Raw genomic sequence first — 21,997 nt, 5'->3', positions numbered from 1 at the left:
GTTCATGGCCAACCGATTGCATGTGAACAGAATACAATTGCTAGGAGTTCTGCTGTGCTGTATGACAGTGCTGCACCCCAGTAGTATAAATAGGGCCTTTGATTCAGCAGATCTGTGGATGTTAACCTGAAGTGGTTTTGCAATTGCCCCAGTGAAACCCTATTAGCTGTTCCTGTTTTAAGTCCCATGTGTTACATGTGAGAGTAAAATAAGAAATAAACTGCTGTTTTTACTTGACTACCACATAAAGATCTATGTATAAAGAGAGAAGGCATATTTTTCCTGTGGAAGTCCAGCCACGTAGCTGGAAAGACAACAAATACAAGTGAGCCCTGGCTGAAGTAGCAGGCTACTGAATGTTCTTGTTTTCCATTATAAGAATTCTGGTGAGAGCAGGGAGGTGTCATTCCAAATAGTCAGCCTTACATGCTGGTGATCTGTGAAAATTTATGTTGAAGGTAAACTTGGTATGATTTTGCTTTGTAGCTTTAAGATTAGAATCTAGGCGCCGAGATAACAGGAGCTAATGCACTTTTAGTTGAGAGAAACACGTAGCTACCTTGTTGTTTGCAGAGCTTTTTTAGGGTTGATTATCCATATTTAACACACATTGCCCTGTTTTCTGTGTAGTCTTTCCTGTTAAAGATCCCTGCTAAAATTTCAGCACTGGATTTCAGACTCTTGTGTTAGATATGTTTGTGGCATGACAGCTTGTGTATTGCTTTGACAATTATTTTTTTTACTGATTATTTTCCAGTGAATGTTATATTTCAGGTATCCAAGGCTGGGCTTGAAAAGGTTCTGACTTAGGCCTGTTAGCACAGATGTAAATAAAGTTTCTGAAGTGGACAGGAGTTTCACCAAATTGAAATAGCTGACTTGAAAAATAAAACGTTACAGTGAGTTTGAGAGTTACCATTGCTCTCACCTACTATATGCCTGAGTGTGATACAACTAAATGGCGAAAATACCATCTGACAAAGGCAGTGAGCTTTGAATCTCGAGCAAAATAATAATATCCACCTGGATAACCAGAAAGGTGACCACCTGTTGTAGGTTCAGTCAACCCCTTTTGCAGCCCTTCTGTACAAAGGGAGATGGTGCAGGTTATTTTGTCAGGTGCTGAAGGGAAGCATGCCAGCAGAGCCCACACGGGGCTTTTCAGCCTGCAGGTGTGAGCTGTTGCCTGGTGGGCTTCCAGGCGGGACTGGAACATGGACTTCTTGTCTGCGAGGGATGGGAAAGGGCTGGCTGGGGCCTCTCTGAGCTACTCCTCATCTTTGGCCAAGAAATGAATCTCCTTCATTCCATTTTAACTTATCTTTGTTTACCCATGTTGTTTATGTATATTGCTGAACCGATGGTTTTCTATTAAAAGTACATTTGTTACCCCCTTCCTTTGTGCTCGGACGTCGTCTGTCAGCCCAGCAAGTTACGGTTTGTTCAATAGCTTCAGGAGCGTTGGTGCTGGGAGGAGCAGCTGGGTGTTTTGGTGGCAGGGCTGAGCCCTGGCCTCGCTGTGACTCTTGTCTTGGTTCCATATCACACACTTCAGCTTGGTGCTCAGCAGCCACGCTGCACGTCGCACTGGGTGACGTGCAGGGCGCTTCCTGAGGACTGGGGAGCAGGAAGCGAGGCCGCGGCTGGCAGCCCGGCTGCCGACCTGGGGCTCTGCGGTTTCTTCATCCCATCTCTCCGAGGCACCTCTCGCAGGAACACTTTGTTGTTTGTTTTTTTTTTCCCCTTTTGATATTGTTCCCCGATTCCTCGCCTCCTGCCCGCTCAGACGGCTCTGCGCCCTCCGGCCTCCAGGGGGCGCTGCCGCCCCGCCGCGAGCCGGAAGTGCCGCGGGCCGCTTCCCGCCGCGCCGCCGCCTCGCCTCGTCGTTCCGGGTGCTGGGGCTCCGGATGGCCGCCGCCTCGTAGCGCGGGGCTCGCACCGCCATCGCCGCCATGGGCCGGGAGTCCAGGTGAGGGCAGCGGGCTCGCGGCCGGGGTCGCGGGCGTCCAGACCCGCTGCGGAGCCCGCGGGCGCTTCTAGTAGCGGCCCGCCGGCCGCGTGTGGGAACAAAGGGCCGCGGCGGCCTGCGGGCGCGCTGAGGGCGCTGCTGGGTCCTCCCGCCGCCTGCCGCGGCCCTCCGTCGTTCCGAGCAGCGGGGGGCCGGGCTCGGGCTCGGGCTTTGAGAGCGGGCTGTGGAGCCGTGGGACGGCGCTGTGCTCGGGGCACTCCGGGTTTCCCTGCCCGGCGCTGTCGCCTTACTCGCTTGGCTCAGCCCGGTTCCAGGGCTGTTTGTCCGGCGCCGGGCTCCCGGAGCGGCGGTCCATAGCGGTGTTCTGTGCTGCTGGGCTCCGGGCAGCGGGTCCGGGCCTCTCTGAGCTCATGTGGCCTCGTCGGGTTTGGTGTGAAGTAATAACAGCGGCATCGTCAGCCTGCTACGTTTTTTAAGGTGGTTTTTTTTTTTTTTTTTTAAGTTTCCTATTGACGATGCTGGAAATATCCAAATAATTGTTGTCAGGACGGTATCTCTGATAAAAGCAGATTTTATTCACGATTGCAATGGCGGGCGTCCCGCGAGCAAGAGCGCGCCTATGGACACAACGTGACAGCCTTTATAGCCTGTTTTCTCCCCCTTGCCTCCCCCCCCGCCGTGTTTCCCCACTGGCTGGGTACTCCAGGTTCACAATCTTATCAGAAGGTTTACATTTGTTAATTACTTGTTAATTTGTTTGTTACCTGGTGTCAGTCCTGTCATCTCCAAGATGTCTCAACACTCGTCTTGTACATATTGATATGGTGATTTTCTTCAGAGTCCTTGTTAAACAAAGAGTACGGAGGGGAGGTGCCCGATCTTCCTCAATACTTTCTTCAGGCACTCCTTGAGGCATGTAACGAATTGGCCTTTTAATTTGCGCAGGATACTCTTGCAATGTGTGTGACAAAATATAGTATATACATCTATATACAGAGTGTGCATTACTGGGGAAGGTTCATCTAGAGAATAAGTGATGTAAACTATCAGAGACCCTCAAGTAAAGTAGAAAGACTCTCAAAAAGTACTATGACAGCGGAGACCATGAAATAAAAAAATATTATCCAATTCTAATGCAGAAACATTTGATTCCCACAATGAGGCATTTATGGAACGTATCTCTTTAAGTTTCAGCATCACCATGTCCCTTTTGTCCTCTCAGGGCTGATCACCTTATTTGGTGCTTTAATTAATTCAGCAGTAAGGTGGTCGTAGGTTCCCTGTGTGTGTCGGTCACTGCTGCCAGGTGCTGTGGAGCTGCTCACAGCTGTTAGGTTTTAAACCAGCTCTGCTGTGTGCTTGTGCTGTTGTTCTGTCTGTACTGACTAGTTTAATCTATCATCAGATTTTAACACTGAAACAGTGTTAACACACAGCCTGCTAACAGTCTGCAGGCTGCAAAATCTGCTGGCAGTTCAGCTCCGGGTGCTGGCTCTGGATCTCTCAGGACTGCTTTACTTACCCCAGTACAGCTTCCATTCTGATAATGTGTTTGGTTTTAATTGGGCTTCGGGGTTGGACCGAACAGAGAAGTTGGCAGAAAGCACTCACAGAACGTGTTTGTCAAACCAGGCCATGGGTCTCTTCTTGTATAAGCAGCCTTTGCTGGTCCCACTTGTGTTCCTTGCTCTCAGAAGCCCCATCCCTTCTGCAAGTCTTTCTGTTTGTGGCAGCTGCATGGTGAACCGGGCTGTACAAATTAAAAAAAAAAAAAAAAAAAAGTGAAATGGGGTTTTAAAGTCAATTGTTTGATGTGGTTTACAGTGTTCAAAATGCTTTAAAGGAAAGAGAAGAAATGGTGAGGGTGGGAGGGAGTGGTGGGTGGAGAAGGGCAGGGTAGGTGTTGGACTTGCTGTAGGGAAATGCTCCTCAGACTGAAATGAGATGCCCAGACTTGTTGCACATTGTAGAGGAAAATGCAAAAAGAAATCTTGGGGGGAAATGGGGAGCAGTTCTCATGGCATTTTGTGGCTGAGATTGGAAGAAAGAAAAGGTATCTGACAGCGACAGATGTTTTCCACGTTCAGTCATACTGCTGGTAGGCAGGATGTGGATGGCACACTGCTGTGGCACTGATTCCAAATGTACACGACACCTCAATATACCACCGGGCTGAAATAAGCTCTATTATGTTTAGTGCCAGTACTGTTCTCACACAACTGTTGGCAATGACAAAAGGGAAGGGATGTGGGGGACTTGAGGTTCTGCCTTCTTTGCTTCTTCCCACTTCCCAAACCTTGCTCTTGGGGAGCGTTGGCAAGCTGTGGACTGTGGGAGGATGGATCAAGGGAATTATTCTGATGCTGTGACTGGTAGGAACTGGAAAAAGAGGAGACAGTGCACTGGAGATCCCTCTAACATGTATGCATATGTGAAGATTTTCTGGGTACTGCTGTCTCCTGCAGCTGGATTGGGATAAGAGAATTAGCAAAGGGAGAAAATCTCCCATCTCCATCATACACCTTAAAGCTGTTTTTCAGTTGTTTGAATTCAGCATCTTAAGGGCATTGACCACTGTGGCATCACATGCTCACATTTTTTTTCTTCAATTGCATTTTGACAGCCTTTCCTCTGAGCAGAGGTTCAAGTTATGTAGCTTATCTGAATGACAGTACAGAGATCAGCAGCAACAACAGATGTTGAGCAAATTTTATGAGGTAGCTTCAGAGAGACTTAGTCTTTTGCAGCGCATCATAGAATTTGGGGAATGTCTAAACAGGGCATTGTTTTTGATGTTCCAATGTTCCTGTGATACGCTTAGATAAGCACACTAAAACAAACGTGTCTCTGAGTCATTCCTGTGATTTCAGCATCCTGAGGGATGTGTGCACACTAATTGATTTTGCAAAATTACTGCAAAGGACTTTTATAGGTACCACGAATTACGAGAAATAATTCACGCAGATACGACAGACCTCCCTCCCCACTGCAAGCTGTCCTCAGGCTCACTCTCACCTTTGTTCTGTGGCCTCACGACAGGCATTATCGGAAGCGCTCTGCGTCGCGGGGCCGCTCTGGGAGCCGCTCCAGAAGTCGTTCTCCCTCTGACAAAAGGAAACGGGAGGACAGGCGCTCCAGGAGCAGAGATCGGGATCGCAGACGGGAGCGGTCGCGCAGCAGGGACAAGAGGAGATCCCGTTCACGTGACAGGAAGCGCCAGAGGTATGAGTTCCAAAGCATGCTTGTTATCCAGGGTTGATATTCTTCCTCTGCAGCTGTTTACTTTGTTGTTGTTCGTAATAGATTTTACTGTGCTTAATATTTTTGCTAATGAAATGATGTTTTGGTGCTGGTGTTTGTAAGCTCTTAGCGATCTTGATGATTGTTGGATTCCTTTTAAACCTGTTCCTTAGTAGCAGGCTAAAACGATGCTGTTGTCACATGCTGAGAAGTGCGCTTTTGTTTTGGGGCAGACGTTCGAGGAGTAGAGAAAGGGAACGGAGTCGGGAGAGAAGAAGATCGCGGAGCCGAGAGAGAAGGCGCTCCAGGAGCAGAAGTAGAGGCAGACGGTCTCGATCCCCCAGTCCGAGCAAGAACAGGAAGACAGAAAACAGGTATTTGTGTTCGTCGAATCACAGAATCACCAAGGTTAGAAAAGACCCACAGGATCACCCAGAATTATCCACTGATCACCAACAGCTCTCACTGAACCCTGTCCCTCAACACAGCATACAAACGTTTTTTGAACACCTCCAGGGTCGGTGACTCCACCACCTCCCTGGGCAGCCCATTCCAGTGCCTGACCACTCTTTCAGAGAAGCAGTATTTCCTAATGTCCAGCCTGAATCTCCCCTGGCCCAGCTTGAAGCCATTCCCTCTAGTTCTGTCACTGCTTATGCGAGAGAAGAGGCCGACCCCCGGTTCACTGCAACCTCCTTCAGGTAGTTATAAAGAGCACTGAGGTCTCCCCTGAGCCTCCTCTTCTCCAGACCAAACAACCCCAGTTCTGTCAGCCACTCCTCCTAAGGCCTGTGCTTCAGACCTCTCACCAACTTTGTTACCCTTTGTTGCCCTTCTTTGTGTTCTCTTGTTACATTCCATATGGTAGTAACTAACCACTGTAAACCTACTGATATACTGGAAGGAATCATTGGGAAAACCAGCCAAAGATTTTGTGTGTAGAGCAAGGAGAATTTTCTGAGTGTACTGTAATTTCCCATGACTTAAAGTCCTTTGATGGACTAAGTATTTTTGTATTCCTCACTTGAGGGTGTGTAAATGCTATTCTGTGTATGTGTTAATTATTTCTCATGCTGTTTGTTGTGAGAATGTTTTTAGTACTACTAAAATGAGTAGTGGGTCCATAAGTTCTAGGAGTCTGTATAAAGAGCAAGCAGGCTGACAAACATTTAGAAATTATGAGCAGCTGGAATGAGTCCTTTAGGATAATCGTATGGCTTGCATTAGAATTATTCAGTGGGCTGTGAAGTAATCTTAATGAGATTTGATTGGCTAACATGAATTTTACATTTATTACTATGAGCTAGCAAACATTTGGTTCAGATACATTTGTTTTTAATAGGAAGCACATTAGGATAATAAAATCTGTGATAAGTGGGCTTTGTTTTAAATGGAAGTCTGGGTGTTGCATATGAGTGCTATAAGCAGCTTTTCCCAGGGAGAGGTGTTTCAGTGTCCTTCAGACAGCAGTGTATTTGCAGAGGGACATTCAAACTTCCGTAGCAAGGAGCAAGATCGCTTTCCATTCTCCTAGAAATAGAACAAACAGGACTTTTTTTGTATCTCTTTTCAAACTGCTGTCTTCAGAGAGGTGTAGAGTAAACAACAGAACCACTGGAGTGTCTGTAGTTAGTGTTCTGGAACTGAATGCTGCAGCTTGGCCCTATGAAGAAATGAGAAAAACAGAACCAGAGCATGTGAACCAGTGAATTGCAATAAGTTGTGCATTTCTGGCAGTTGTAGGGCATATTTCCATGAATCAGAGAAAGACTTTCTAGGAGATATTGTGCACTTCATAAGACATTTGAAAACACAGCCCTGTTTGTGGTGTTCACAGTTTTGGCTCTATCCAACATATTTATTCCCCTCTTAAACAAATGTTTTAAGAAATCTTTGCTGTTACCTTTCAGATCAAGATCTAAAGAAAGGACAGAAGGTGTGGAAGTGTCCAAAGAAAAGAAAAAAGAGAAAGATGACAAGGAAGAAGAGAAAGATAAAGATACCAGTGCATCTACTGTGGCCACTGAGGTAGGAGCTCTTAGGATAATCTTTTAACTTTTAAATGTATAAACCAGGAGTTAAGATAGCCATGGATTACTGTATTAACAAAAGAAACAGGATTGGCCAGAATCCCTGCTGACTGAAAGAGTCCCATCCTCTCCTGTAACTCCTGTCACAGGGTGTGCTTCGAGTTCTTGCCATCAGAAATGTTCTGTTCCTGTTGTGCTGTCAGCAAGGGCTTCCCATGCATAGATGGGTCACATTTTTGTTGTTGTTCTTGAAGGATTTTTGGAAGTAGAGAGTGACAAGATGGATCTTTAGTCTTTTATAGATCCATGGCTAAAATGAGTTGAAACTCAGTGATACACAATGTGCTGCTCTAGTCAGAAAAGAGGAAAGTTTTGTTCATAAAGGAATTTTTTAATTCATTGTTATTTTAAGAATTGCATACGTGCTACTATTGTGGAAAATAAAACAGCAGAATTTTGTATCTTAAAGCATTATGGCTGCTTTTAGTGTTTTCTGTTTACTCTTGTGGTAGGTCTGTGTGTGCTCATTGGTCAGCTTCGTGCTAGTAATGTTTGTTTGGAAAGGTTCTTTGGCTGAAGTTTAGACAAGTGCCAGTGGCCATTGATTTTCACTATTTGATTGTTTCTTGTCACAGAACTTTGATCAGAACAAACTAGAAGAAGAAATGAGAAAACGAAAAGAAAGAGTGGAGAAGTGGAGGGAAGAGCAACGCAAGAAGGCGATGGAGAACATTGGGGAACTGAAAAAAGAAATCGAGGAGATGAAACAGGGAAAAAAATGGAGCTTGGAAGATGATGACGGTATTTCAGTTTCATATGTAACATTTACAACACGTTTGTTCCTAATGATATTTTTATTATCCTTAAAGCATTTAATGGCTTTTCAAAATGTGACCTATAAAAGAGCAAAGCCTAAATCTTGTCTTGGCTTCCAACATTTTAAGGTACTGTTGAGATTAACAAACTGGAGAGATTTTTTTAATGAAGAAAAATGATACAGTAATAAAAACGACTGTAATTATTTGGGCAGGCTAACGATTTAACGTATGAACTCTTTTTCCTCTCTGTTTTATTCCCATATTTCTTAATCATGTTAGATGACGATGAGGAAACTGCAGAAGGAGAAAAGGAAGGCAATGAGGTTGAAGACGAAGAGTTAGATCCTCTGGATGCTTATATGGAAGAAGTAAAAGAAGAGGTCAAGAAGTTCAATATGAGAAGTGTGAAGGGTGGAGGTGGGAGTGAAAAGGTAAAATTGTGTACTAGAATATTTGTCTTTTGAAAGGAGCTTTGTGTTTCAATGTGGAAATGGTTTTGGAAAAAAGAAGGCAAGAAATAGGTTAGATCTGTTTAATGATTGTTTGCCTTAACTTGAATTTTCTGATGTTTTCAGTAAGCTGATAGCATTGTCCTCATGAAATTTTGGTGCAAAACGTGCATGAAAAAACAGAGCAACACATTTAGAAGTACAAATATTCTGTGTATTTGGTACAGCATCTCTTCTATGTGATAATGCAATTCCTTCTGTTAACTTTTTTTCTTTCGCAGAAATCTGGACCAACTGTTACCAAAGTAGTAACTGTGGTGACAACCAAAAAGGCAGTTGTAGAGACAGAGAAGAAGAAAGGGGAACTCATGGAGAATGACCAAGATGCAATGGAGGTAATTGAAGTGTCTTGTGTTTGGAACAATGAAAGTTAAGGTTTGGGAGAAACATGAAATGAATTGATGAAAGAATGATTTGGACTCCTCACAGTGAGAGCAGATTTTCAGAGTCTGGTTTAATGGGCTAAGGAAAAGCTCTTGCTTCTGAGTCAAGTTTCTGTATAAACAAATAACAGCGTCTCAGGATGTCATTCCTAGTAATTTACACACCAATTATAATCTATACAGTATTCTTCAGAAGAAGAGGAAGTTGATCTTCAGACTGCCCTAACTGGCTATCAGACCAAGCAGAGAAAGCTGCTAGAACCAGTGGATCACGGAAAAATAGAATATGAGCCCTTCAGGAAAAACTTCTATGTTGAAGTACCTGAACTAGCTAAAATGACACAAGAAGGTGAGTACCAGTACGAGCAGAACACGTTTTGATGTGCAAGGAAACAGCAAATTCTGATTCAGCGTGGAGTATTCTTGAAGGAAGGAGCAAAAAAGTACTGTTCAGTTCAAGACTTTGGAGTAATTTTGAAGGGAATTTGGATGGGAGAATTTCTATGGACAGAATGAAAGTGAATCGGATCCCTATCACTGATAACCTCATTCTTCAAGCAGATAAATGTCAGGTTTGATTCTGTTCTAATGCAAACTCTGTTTCAGAGGTGAATGTGTACCGACTGGAGATGGAGGGAATAACAGTCAAGGGAAAAGGCTGCCCCAAACCAATAAAAACCTGGGTACAGTGTGGAATTTCCATGAAGATTCTTACTGCTCTCAAAAAGTAAGCAAGCGATGTACGCCCAATGCAGTTTCTGTCATTCATGTATTTGTGAGAAGAATGTTCTTCGTTGCATAAAGCAACATGTCCACGTTTCTGATGTTGTGTGTAGTCATCAGAACCTTTTGCAGTCAGTATTAAAACATGGTTACAAACTTCTGCCATTTGTATCATGTTGCTGCTCATTTTTAAGATGTTTTTAGGATGACGCTGATACATAGATGTGAATAATATGTACATTTCTTCTAGCATGACTGATGTGTGTCTGTCAAATCATATTTGGTCTTATAATCTCTTTTTTGCATGCTTTTTTTCCCTTTAAGACACGGCTATGAGAAACCCACACCCATTCAGAGCCAAGCTATCCCAGCAATTATGAATGGTCGCGACTTGATTGGCATTGCTAAAACAGGAAGTGGAAAAACCATTGCATTTCTGTTGCCCATGTTCAGACATATTATGGATCAGAGAGCTTTAGAAGAAGGAGAAGGTCCCATAGGTACAAAGCATTTATTTTTTAAAATGCCATTTAAGTCAACAAAAGCTCAGCTTTAGAAGGTTCTTCGGTTCTTCTCTTGTTTACGGGGATGAATGCTTACTATTCCTATAATCCATTAGTGAACAGCTTGAGTTCATGAGCACTGTGCTGTCTGTTGTTGCTTGTGGTCACTATTATTTAAGGTTGTATCAAGAGCACTTGTATATCCATATATCTGCAAGGGAGGCCTTGGTTGATTTTAAAACTTTGACACGTTTTCCACTTCATCCTCATGCTGTCGTAGTTCTCTGTCTTGAAACTGCATCTTTAAGATAATACTAAATAATATATACATAATAACAATAAGTGTATGTTATAATAATACGTAATTTATGTTGGTAAGCCAGGAAGCGAGCTGCATATACTTCATGCAAATGCTGTGAACTTCATTACAAAAGCTTATTTTTTATTGCTTCAATAACAGCATTTCTTGTATTGCAACATATGATGGGCATGCTTTGCATTTCAGCTGTCATTATGACACCTACTCGTGAGCTGGCCTTGCAGATTACCAAGGAGTGTAAGAAGTTCTCAAAGACCCTTGGACTTCGAGTTGTTTGTGTGTATGGAGGAACAGGGATTAGTGAACAGGTATGCAAAAGACATACATTGCTTGTCAAACTCCTCTTGGACTTTATTAGTCAGTGCTACTTTTGGAGCAGATATGGTTAATTCTCTCTCCCATAAAATCTAGTATGTTTGCAATTTTCTCTGCATGAACAGCACTAATGTAAAAGCTTAAGTGCTTGCCTAACTTAGTCCTAAACATACCAATATTTTTTGAAAATTCTGAAGTGTGGTCTTTAAGACTTTATATGTGCACTGAGCATGACAGTAATTGAACTACTTGTGAGATGTGGTAGTTGGAAAATGAGCAAGAAGCTGTCTTTCTATGAGCATTGCCCTCAGGAGTTATCTCAAACAAGAACCAGGAATATTGGCTTTGGTTTGTTGCATTATCAAATATTGCATGTTGGTGTAATTTGGAGATTTAATTTCAGGGTATTTTTCAACTCCACATTTATGGAAATTGGATTTTTGGTTGCCTATGTGTATCAGAGCGTGGCTTTTCAACACTGAATACACCATTTGTACTTGCATGACACAGTACTTCATGCAGGCTGTGAACTGAACTGAAAGTCCTATCAAAAGTCCTGTCCCCTCTGCAGCTTCTTCAAGTGGAAGTATCTTAGTTTGACAGAGGTCACTCTTTTGGAAAGCAGTGTCCAAGATCTAAAGAAATTCAAAGGTTTAAGGAAATTGCTAAGTCAAGTCTTTTAAATAAGCAGTTTACATTAATGAAACAGCTGTACAAAAGTAATTGAAAATGTATGTAGCTTTTTTGTGAAGTCGTGCATGTTTGTTGTTTTTTTGAAGAAAACAACACTAATAGTTTGTGAAATTGAGTTTACTGTCTTTTAAAATCAGATAGCTGAACTCAAAAGAGGTGCTGAAATTATTGTTTGCACACCTGGACGTATGATTGACATGTTAGCAGCTAACAATGGTGAGTAGAAAACCTTTTCCTATGGAGAATTTTTTATATTTGTTGTGTAATTCTAACAAATTCAAAAGATCATGTATTTTGCTAAATACTTTTATGGAATTTTCTTACATCTCTTCAGGCTGCACTATCTAGCTATTGGCAATATGCAGCACTAATCATAGGTGCAATCATATATTGGCTTGACTTTTCTGGGGGAGGACAGGAAGTGTTGCATTCTTGAAGAGTTTCTGAGAATATTTGTTAAATGTAAAACATGGTGTTCCAAATTTTTACCTTCAAGTTGTTTTGATAAGAGGTTGTCTGACAGTTACTTGTTGTGTCTGCCTTTGGTCTGACATTACTGTTAGCGCAGCTCAGCAGTTACTTGCTTCTACTTGAAGAGTACCTGACTGCTTTTATCTGTTGGAATAAAAAACAACAACCAAATCACCAGACAAAAAAAAAGCCCTCCCTACATGATTGTGAAAGAACTGACCTTGCGTCAAGTATTCAAGTTGGTTTGAACTGAGACACTGCAGCTTTAAGAGGTTTTGTCCTAGTGTAACCATTGCATGCTTGCTAGATAAAGTTTTATTATTAAATTATTCCACATCAAAACCTCTACTAAACTGTTGACATTATTTAACTTCTGTGGAAAAAGTACCTTCAAGAGATATAGAACTGGGCTTCCAAGACTTAAATCGTCAAAGGTAGGTACATTAACGCTGTTCCCAAGTCAATTTACGAAGTTATTATTTGGGGATGGAAGTGTTAGGGTGTTAAATAGATAATGTAGATTTTAATAAAGAAGTATTTTGTTACTTAAGTGTGAATTCCTTTTAAAAAATGCAGCGCTAAATCGCCCCCACAAAATAATTGGAAGCTTCAGCTGCAATTTGCTGAAGCTGAAAAGACCAAATTCTGCTGTAGTTTGATAGGCAGAAGCCTCAGTCTTGGTCGTAGAGAATATGAAAATAAATATTTCATTTTGAGAGCGCTCAACAGTGTCACTGTGCAGTTGTTTGGAAGTGAATCTGTCCACATATGTATATATTCTGAGAATACGATTGCTAAATCCTTGAGTTGAATCCTTTTGATGAAAGGGAACCTCTTAGGTATTCGTTTGGGAAGGGTGTTAATTATCCTGTTCATCCTCACCTCCAAATGTTCTCAGATACACAACCTGCTCATTTTGCTTCCAGCTGTCCCAGAGTTTGGGGTGGTCCTTATTTTTAAATCTGGTAGTGATGCTGGGTAGGTTTTAATCTTTATATACTCGTTTGGAAAAGACTGCTTGCTCTGTTTTATGCGTATTATTAGCAGTTAACTAGAATTACTGATGACCCTCAAATAGTTATTCCTAGCTCCGAGGAAGCATTACAGATAATATGTATAAAAGGAATTTCTCTGAGGCTGCAACAGTTAGCACTGGACTTTGCCTTCCACACATGCGCTGTAATCTCTAATATGTTTTTTTCTAGGTGGCGCTGTCAGATTATGGCTGATGTGGCTCCTTGCTTCATCTCAGTCTTAGTTTTATGATGTGTTTTGGCGAGGGCAGTTTTCTGAATTTTACAGGTTCTTCTGGCCCTATGATGGTATGCAAGAGAAGAGTTTGACAAAATAAAGGGCCTAGTGCATACTTTACACGTTTCCCAGAATGTTTGAGATTAAAATGAGAACGTTAAAATTCACTTTCAGTGAATTTTTTGTAAAAAGTAATTAATGCATTTCTTGGAAGATAGTGAGAATATCCGTAACATTTAAATCTATATATACATATATATAAATAAATTCCTGAGGGAAACTAAATGTCCATTTGATTTTGTTTCCCATGTGCTTTTTCCTCTCCTTTCTCAGGTCGGGTGACCAATCTCCGCAGAGTCACCTACGTTGTCCTTGATGAAGCAGACAGAATGTTTGACATGGGTTTTGAGCCTCAGGTAACTGATGATATGCCTGAAAATGCTCTGAACTGCTCCTTTTCACTTAGAGGGTTTTGCAGTATCCTATGCTATGTAATTATTAGACTACCAATAACAGAATGTGCTGTATATAGATGACAGTTCAAACTAACATTTGCATTTTTGCATTATCCTCACACGTTAGTTGTGATAAATTCTTAATTAGAACATGATTTCTCTATAATCTGTGTACAGGTTAGACAGTAGTTGCTGGCAGCTTTGGGCAGCCAGAACTCTTTCAGTTTTCTTCAGCTATATTGTCCTCCAAAACTAAAACCATTCCTTTGTCTCCTGAGCTGCAGTTTCTGCAGCAAGTCCTAGGTTTTCTTTTGTGTTGCTGGGGGGTGGCATGTTACCACTCAGCTTCCTGTTGACTCCAGCCTGTCTTGCAGTGCTCTCACCCAAGTCCCAAGAGGAAATCTGCAAAGAAATATTTTGTATTTGATGTAATCCATACATTACCTAACTTATTAAATGAGACAGCTCTATCTGCATATGAATTCCAGTTACAGAACTTGAGTACTAACAGGAAATGTTCTCTCAAACCAGGTCATGCGCATTGTAGACAACGTCAGGCCTGACCGTCAGACTGTCATGTTCTCTGCTACTTTTCCCAGAGCTATGGAGGCGTTAGCTCGGAGAATCCTAAGTAAACCCATAGAAGTGCAGGTTGGAGGCAGAAGTGTTGTCTGTTCTGATGTGGAGCAGCACGTTGTAAGTATCACGCATCCGCCTTGCTTATCCTCTTTCAGAAGGTTTCCAGCAATATAACGAGAGCTTTTATTTCTGGATGTTCAGTGAGTTCTGCCACTAGCCATGGATGCAGCATGGGAAAGCAATCTCCTGTTCCTGATGTTTTATTATATCATTTTTATGCCTTTTATCCTGAGTGTGTTTAATGACTGAAGGTACAATTTATATTCTTTTTGCTTTCTCCTTTTTTTTTCTTTTTTTTTTCCAGATTGTGATTGAAGAGGAGAATAAGTTCTTAAAGCTACTAGAGCTACTGGGACATTATCAGGAGAAAGGATCAGTTATCATATTTGTGGACAAACAAGAACACGCTGATGGGTTGTTGAAAGATTTAATGAGAGCTTCTTATCCCTGCTTGTCTCTTCATGGAGGTAATCTGCAGTTTTAAGGGCTCACATCAAGATCACCAACCTAGAATATTAATATGGACTAGTTAGGAAGAAAAGCGTCTTGCCTAGTTCCTGGGTAGTACCAGATTAGGATATTTTGTCATAAGCAGCTTTTGCTTTGTAATTGGGGAAATATATTTGTTTCTTAATTTTGAAACAGATGTGAGTTTTCTTCTGTTCCCTGTGAGATGTCATCAGATACCAAATCTTGTCTCAGTGCAATGGGGTTGTGAGGTGAATGTTAACACTTGTTAGGGGATATTATTAACTCTGAAATGTAGAGTAGTGAACACCAGCTGAGGGAGTATTATGTGAGATTTTGTTTAAAATTCCACAATAATGGCAGCTGTTGTCTCACTTCTCTGCCTTGGAGAGGTAATACAATGGAAGCAGTTCAGCAGTGAGAATAGGCCACCTCTGCAGGATGTTGTCCATCACAGAGTGTTTGTCTGAATATGAATATAGTGCTCTCGAACGTACAGCAACCAAAAAGTGCAAAATCACTGTTCATGGGGTGCAACATTGGAGGAGGGAAAAAATATCCTCATTTTTTTTGAGTGTTCCATTGCCTTTAGTAAACAGACAAAGTTGCCAGATGAGATCTGAGCTGAGTTGTGAAGTCAAGCAGAAATTATTCTGAAACTTTGCAGGATTTTGTAATGGGAAAACTGAAAGTTTGAATTATTGTGGATAATAGATTAAGAGGTTTATTATCCTGGATAATTTATATTGCCTCTGAGTGTAAGTGTATGGAAATGTTATTTCCATAGGGTTTGAGTTGTTTGAAGTTGGAGAGTATTTCGACTGATGCCCAAATTCTTTTGAGTCAAAATCAGAAGGTAGTTAATAGAAAGGAATAAGGGCCCAGCTTCACAGTGTGTGTGGTTTCCTGCAGGCATCGATCAGTACGACAGGGACAGCATAATCAATGATTTCAAGAATGGAACGTGCAAACTTCTGGTGGCCACATCTGTAGCAGCAAGGGGTTTGGATGTAAAACAATTGATGCTGGTGGTCAATTATAGTTGTCCCAACCATTATGAAGATTATGTGCACCGAGCAGGCCGGACTGGACGAGCTGGTAATAAAGTAAGTGTAATCACTTGCCTGTTATTGTTAATACTGAAACAATGGCCTTATTTACTGCTTGATAAAGGTGTTCTCCAGGGATAGCTACAGAGGGAATATTTTGTTAATGATGTGAAGAAGGTTTTCTTTTGGAAGTGCCTTTAAGGTTTTTGAGAGATGATGTGTAAAATACGCTCTGAATTTTAGCACTGCGGAAGTTGGAATTCATGTTTCCTTCTGCCATATGGATGTCCTTTTAAATTCCATTTGTAGCGTAAAGTTTGGTGTTTTTCACCATTGGAAATGGGCCCTACTAAGTCTCTAAGGTTTTCTTTTCTGAACTTACAACCATGAAAGGATTGAATCCAAGTTGAAGGAGGGAAGATTTAGGTTGGACGTTAGGGGGAAGTTCTTTACAAGGAGAGTGGTTAGGCCCTGGAACGGGCTGCCCGGGGAGGTTGTGGATGCCCCGTCCTTGGACGTGTTCAAGGCCAGGTTGGACGGGGTCCTGGGCAACCTGATCTAAATGTGGATGTTTGGTGGCCCTGCTAGGCAGGGGGGTTGGAACTACATGATCCTTGAGGTCCCTTGAGGTCCCTTCCAACCCGGGTGATTCTGTGATTCTGTGATTCTGTGTGAAAGGAAAGAGCTCCAATTTCTGCCATCTGTGGTTGATTCCCTCTATATCAACTTCCTGGGAAATCACATTATTCATTCTACATTCCTACTGAAAGAAAAAAAAAAAAGCATGAATATCACAGTTATTTTTATTGACCAGAAAAACAGCATCTGTACAAGGGCATGAGAGTAATGTTAGAGATAAAGTTTCTGTAGAGGTTGTTCTTTACCATCTTTTAAATTAATTTTCACTAGGGATTTGCATATACGTTCATTACTGAGGATCAGGCACGGTATGCTGGTGATATCATCAAGGCTTTGGAATTATCTGGGAATCCAATTCCTGCTGATTTAGAGAAGCTCTGGGCTGACTTCAAAGAACAACAGAAGGCTGTAAGTGATCCTTCATTCTGTAGTGCTCTGTGATTAATGCGTATGCTGTGGTGCAGTTGTGCACCCTGTACAATTGTGAGTCGTTGCTGAGTTCATTGGGAGCACACACATGTGCTGAGGTTTTGAGATTTAGGGATCTGTTGTTGTTGTTGTTTGGTTTTGGTTGCTTTTTGTACAAAATCCCAGTTACGTATTGCTTCTGCCTGCTGAATTAACACAGCTGTTTTCATTGTACTTCGTTGTAAAGTATAGTATTGAAAATTTGAAGAGCTTTCTAAACATCCCAGGGTTTGCTTTTTTAAATACTAATTACTTTTGTATTTCTGTAGTTGTCTTATTACTTTGGGAAATTGATTTTAAAACTTCAGTTTATACATGGAAACACGCTGTCTTTATTTTAGGAGGGAAAGCTGATTAAAAAGAGCAGTGGATTCTCTGGCAAAGGCTTTAAGTTCGATGAAACAGAACAGGCCTTGGCTAATGAGAGAAAGAAGCTACAGAAAGCAGCTCTTGGCTTGCAAGATTCAGATGATGAAGATACAGCTGTTGATGTAAGTGCTTGAAGTTTTTTGAGGATTTCCAATGTATTCTTGTGGTGTTTTTTTCCAGTAGGTTACAGAGCATGCTGCAGAATGCGTGGATTTTGGCTATGACGTGTCCCGTGCTGCTTATATTATGGAAAATAATTTAATCAATTATATTCCACGGGTAGATGTGTATGTATTCTTTGAAAGAGAAGATGTATAGCTCTCCTATGAAGATCTTGAAAATCTGTTCCTGACCAACTGGTATTTTACACCTGAAATACGTAGTGATGTAACTGTCACAGAGCTTATACTGATACTAATCTGCCATAGATGAAATGGAACGATTGCCTCAAACTACAATTGCCCTCGATTACAAACATCTTTTTTTTATGTGTAGTGTTTTAAAGAAATTCACAGTGGCCTTTTTCTATTTCTGAACCCTGAAGGTCTCTTTCAAAACGTTTGACTCCTTTTTGTGAACTTGCAAGTAAATGCATGTTCAAACTTACTCCTGATTAGTAGATCTGTTCAGTTTGCTCTGTAGTTCTGAGCATGCTTCCATCATTTAAGCAAGATTTACATGTGAACCGTGTGAACTAAATTGTCCTTAATGTTTTCTGTCTTTATGATGATTTTTAATGGTAAATGCGGTGATTTAATAATATTTATTTCGGTCAGATTGATGAACAAATTGAAAGCATGTTCAATTCAAAGAAAAGAGTAAAAGACATGGGAACACCAGGATCATCAAACGCTCCCACGCCATCCGCTGGTAATGCAGAAAAACTGGAGATTGCTAAAAGATTGGCTTTGAGAATCAACGCCCAGAAGAATCTCGGAGCAGAGGCACAAGTATTTGTCCCCTTCCATTTTAAGGTAAGCCTTTGCAGCACGTTACAGTGTTCAGTTTTTGGCTTTGTGACTGCTGTTTTGTTCAGTCTTTTCTTCTCTCTGATGTTATACTGCATTATGCAGCTCATCGTGTAGCTGCCATCTCAGTTGAAAGTTGTAGGTTTTGTAATGGGGCTACTGTAATATTTCAGTGGAAATACTTTGTCTGCCTTGGCAAAAAAAAAATCAAATTGTTGAATTTTATCAGTTATGAGAAATGAATTTGAATTTGTCAGCTTAGCAGAGCTGCAGAATATCTGCTGAAGTACTTAATGCACAGTTTGGACTTGGGTAACGTGGTCCAGTGTGTCCAAAGGAATTTTGAGCTGGAGGTGTGAAAGACAACGAAGATCTTCTGTACGCAGGGACATCCTGAAGATGTATTTGTATGTTGGCATTTGTAATATGTAGAAAGCTTTAATGAAAGCCTTGCTGGCTTGTGTGGGACTTGTTTTGGCTGCACTGTTTTCAACATGGACCTGTTCTTTTTTTTTTTTTTTGATTGGTTGGTTGGTTGGTTTTTACAGGACGTGATGCAGCAGGCTACAAATGCTATCCTTAGGGGAGGCACAATTCAAGCTCCTACAGTATCTGCTAAGACCATTGCAGAGCAATTGGCTGAAAAAATCAATGCTAAGCTGAATTACGTACCTATAGAGAAGCAGGAGGAAGAGAAACAGGATGGTGGACAGAATGAATCTTTTAAGAGATATGAAGAAGAATTAGAGATCAATGACTTCCCACAGGCAAGTAAACATTTTGCTAATGAGCATTATTTAATAAGTACAGCTTGGACAGTGATGACTCCAATAACACGTTTTGTTTCTGTTTCTTATTCTAGTTGAAATCACTACATCTGTGGTTGCTTTTCAGCATGTAGGCAGTGAGTGCTTTGGATGTATTACAGAGAATAGTCCCAAAACAAGCATTCCTTACTACACAGAAATCTTTCTACCCTCTGCTCCTGACTTATATCCAAACCTCTGACACTGTCTAGTGTTATATTTGAAAGGCCATACTACTGTGTGTGACCCCAATACTGTTCCTTTTTGTTAAATGGAAGTACACAGAACATTTGCCCTGGAGGTGCAGTCTTCCTGCAAAAAGTATTAAACAAAATATTTCAGTGCTGTTTCAAAAAACTGTAAGAAAAAGTTACAGGCTTTAAACTTCCAGTGTAGTAAAACAGGAGGTCTTTAGGAGGTCTTGCTTCTGCAGCACTGTTGTTTGTCTAAAAGGTCAACTATGCTTTGAAATGCCGTTGTGTTGATGCTTTTCTGCTCGTTGATTCTCCTGCATCCTTTCCCTTGCAGACTGCCAGATGGAAAGTCACCTCCAAAGAAGCGCTACAGAGAATCAGTGAATATTCTGAAGCTGCTATTACAATCAGAGGAACTTATTTCCCTCCAGGCAAAGAACCCAAGGAAGGAGAGCGAAAGATTTATTTGGCTATAGAGAGTAAGCATTCTTTCTTTAAATATTTCAATTAAATACACTACTCTAGTTTCATTATTAAGCATGGAATCTCTACAGTCACAGTGTTTGGATGCTCAGTTACGGGCTTGCTGTGGTTACTTTGCAGATAAATGTAATTACTAAGAAAGCACTCATTTGTCTCAGTACCCTATGGCAGATGATCCACGGGCAGCACAGAGATGCTGCTCCTGAGAAGGCTGACCTGCTACAGAACAGTAGCAAACACTGATAAGATCAGTTTGGGGAAGAAAGAAACACAAAAATGTTGTTTGTGCCTATGTGAAATAAGGAGAAAAATTGAATTTATGGGTTTTGGCTGAAAAAGGAATAAGAAATTACATCAACTACTGCAATAGAAATTTTGCAAGCTTTGTGGTGATTGAGTGGAATCTTTCTTAAAGATATTTATACATTTATTTATGAATACTGTAATTTACAACTGTCTGCTTTAAGTCTTTTCCTTAGAACAGCTAGTGACAGCCTGTACAATACTAATGTGTTCATCAAGAAATAGTTGAGGGCATTTGGCTTTACAGTGCTTGTGAAAATAGCCAACAGTGTTTAACTTCTTTGTCTTCAGGTGCCAATGAACTGGCTGTACAGAAAGCAAAGGCAGAAATCACACGACTTATAAAAGAGGAGCTTATTAGATTGGTGAGTGAAATGTTCAGAGTGCAGAGAGAAAGTGCTTCAACCAATGCTTTATGAAACTGATCTCTACAGTTGGTACTGTGGCAGACATTTATATGAATACCAGGGACTGGAACCTGTGGAAGTTTTAAAAAAAAAATCATTGAGCAGCCCAGAAAATACATTACTTTGTTCAATGTGGCTGTTATCCAGCCACCAGATGGAGATAACACCTTAACAGAGCACCCCTTAAATAATCGGCTCCTCATTGGTTTCCTAATTTCAGTGCCATCAAGCAGGGGGGAGGAGAATTTATTCCCCTTATTTTAATCTTTTATATGTATGTCCTCAGAGATCTTGTGTGCTGTAGCATTACAGCATACCCTGCTGATAATCAGCTTTTTTTTTCCCAGTAAGATACTGTCTTGACAAATAGTGGTGCGAGTCCTGTGGCTGAGGAAACCATGGCTTCCTCTGAAATAGCCTGAGAGTGACCATGTTACATCACTGCCTTTGTTGTTTTCCTTTTAAGGAGTCTTTAAAGATTTACTTTCCTCTCAAAATCATTGACCTCTACATACAAATGTTTCACAAAGGAAGGAGGTTCTAATGGACTGCTTATTTACACGTAACATGGACTTACTGTGGGTGAGCTTTTATTGCAATTAATTTCTCCATTTTCGCTTTTAACCGTGATTTATTCTCTCCTATTTGCAGCAAAATTCATACCAACCAACCAACAAAGGAAGATACAAAGTTCTATGAGTGCTTGGAGCAATCTGTCTGCTGGTGGCTGGTGTGTGAGACTTCGTGGCTTCTGTTGTTTTGCTGTTTACACTGCTTATTGTAAATTCAGATTTTTTTGTTTATTTTGTCTTGCAGACATTTTTTAACAGGAAATTGATATTTGCTGAGACATCTTAATTCTTTCCACTAAAGTTAGCAGTCTTAAAGCAGACCAGTTTTGGCGAAGCATGACTTAATTTAAAAGTGCAGTTTATATACTTTACACCATAAAGGATATAAAATAAAATGATTTTAATTTTCCTGACAGGCTGTACTGTTAAGTAAATTAAACAGTGTTGGGATTTGTGTTGGAAATTGTTAGAATGTACCTGCTTCATACTGTGGGGAGGATTCACACCATATCAGTTTACACTGGAATAATGATAAAACACCAAAATAAAGGTGGGATTTTTTCCTGGTTGATCCATAGCATCTCTCTGGCTGGTTCCACACACAGAAATTCCCTGTACAAATGTCCATCGAATGTCAGAGAGAGTTTTTTATCCAGAAATACTTGAGGTCTAGTTTTAAAATCTTCTCATCCTTTTGTCTCCCATTTTGTCCCTATGATCCGGGTAACAGAATAACTCTTTGGTGTTCTTTTTTCTTTTGTCTTTTTTTTTTCTTTTTTTTTGTAAAGTGAAATGTTTTGTAGCATGAAAATAGTTTCCATGGTTTTTTTTTAAACGTCAGAATTTTAGGATTTTATTTTTTTTCTCATTCTCTGACATAAGAATGAAAGCCTGTTTCATTTGAAAAGAAATACTCGTAGAGAGGAAGAAAAAAGAGAGAAGCTTCTTTTGTG

At 41.0% G+C, this 21,997-nt stretch overlaps 1 protein-coding gene across 1 annotated transcript; it reads left to right on the top strand.

Moving 5' to 3' along the window:
• Positions 1–1,952: 1,952 nt before the first annotated feature.
• Positions 1,953–21,171, top strand: DDX46 (DEAD-box helicase 46; the record flags this gene model as incomplete). The annotated part of the gene is made up of 23 exons (XM_079542272.1): positions 1,953–1,969; positions 5,009–5,191; positions 5,443–5,583; positions 7,120–7,237; positions 7,875–8,040; positions 8,337–8,488; positions 8,788–8,901; positions 9,133–9,298; positions 9,556–9,676; positions 9,997–10,172; positions 10,681–10,802; positions 11,640–11,718; positions 13,558–13,640; positions 14,211–14,375; positions 14,623–14,785; positions 15,699–15,892; positions 16,745–16,882; positions 17,284–17,433; positions 18,088–18,285; positions 18,828–19,046; positions 19,614–19,758; positions 20,357–20,430; positions 21,124–21,171. 23 exons carry the CDS (start codon positions 1,953–1,955, stop codon positions 21,169–21,171), a joined length of 3,132 nt encoding a protein of 1,043 aa, XP_079398398.1.
• Positions 21,172–21,997: the final 826 nt, after the last annotated feature.

The sequence above is a fragment of the Tetrao urogallus genome, assembly GCF_951394365.1.
Source record: "Tetrao urogallus genome assembly, chromosome: 14".
Classification (NCBI taxonomy): domain Eukaryota; kingdom Metazoa; phylum Chordata; class Aves; order Galliformes; family Phasianidae; genus Tetrao; species Tetrao urogallus.
Note: the sequence above shows the minus strand (reverse complement) of the source record. Positions and strands in the feature narration are given on the sequence as shown.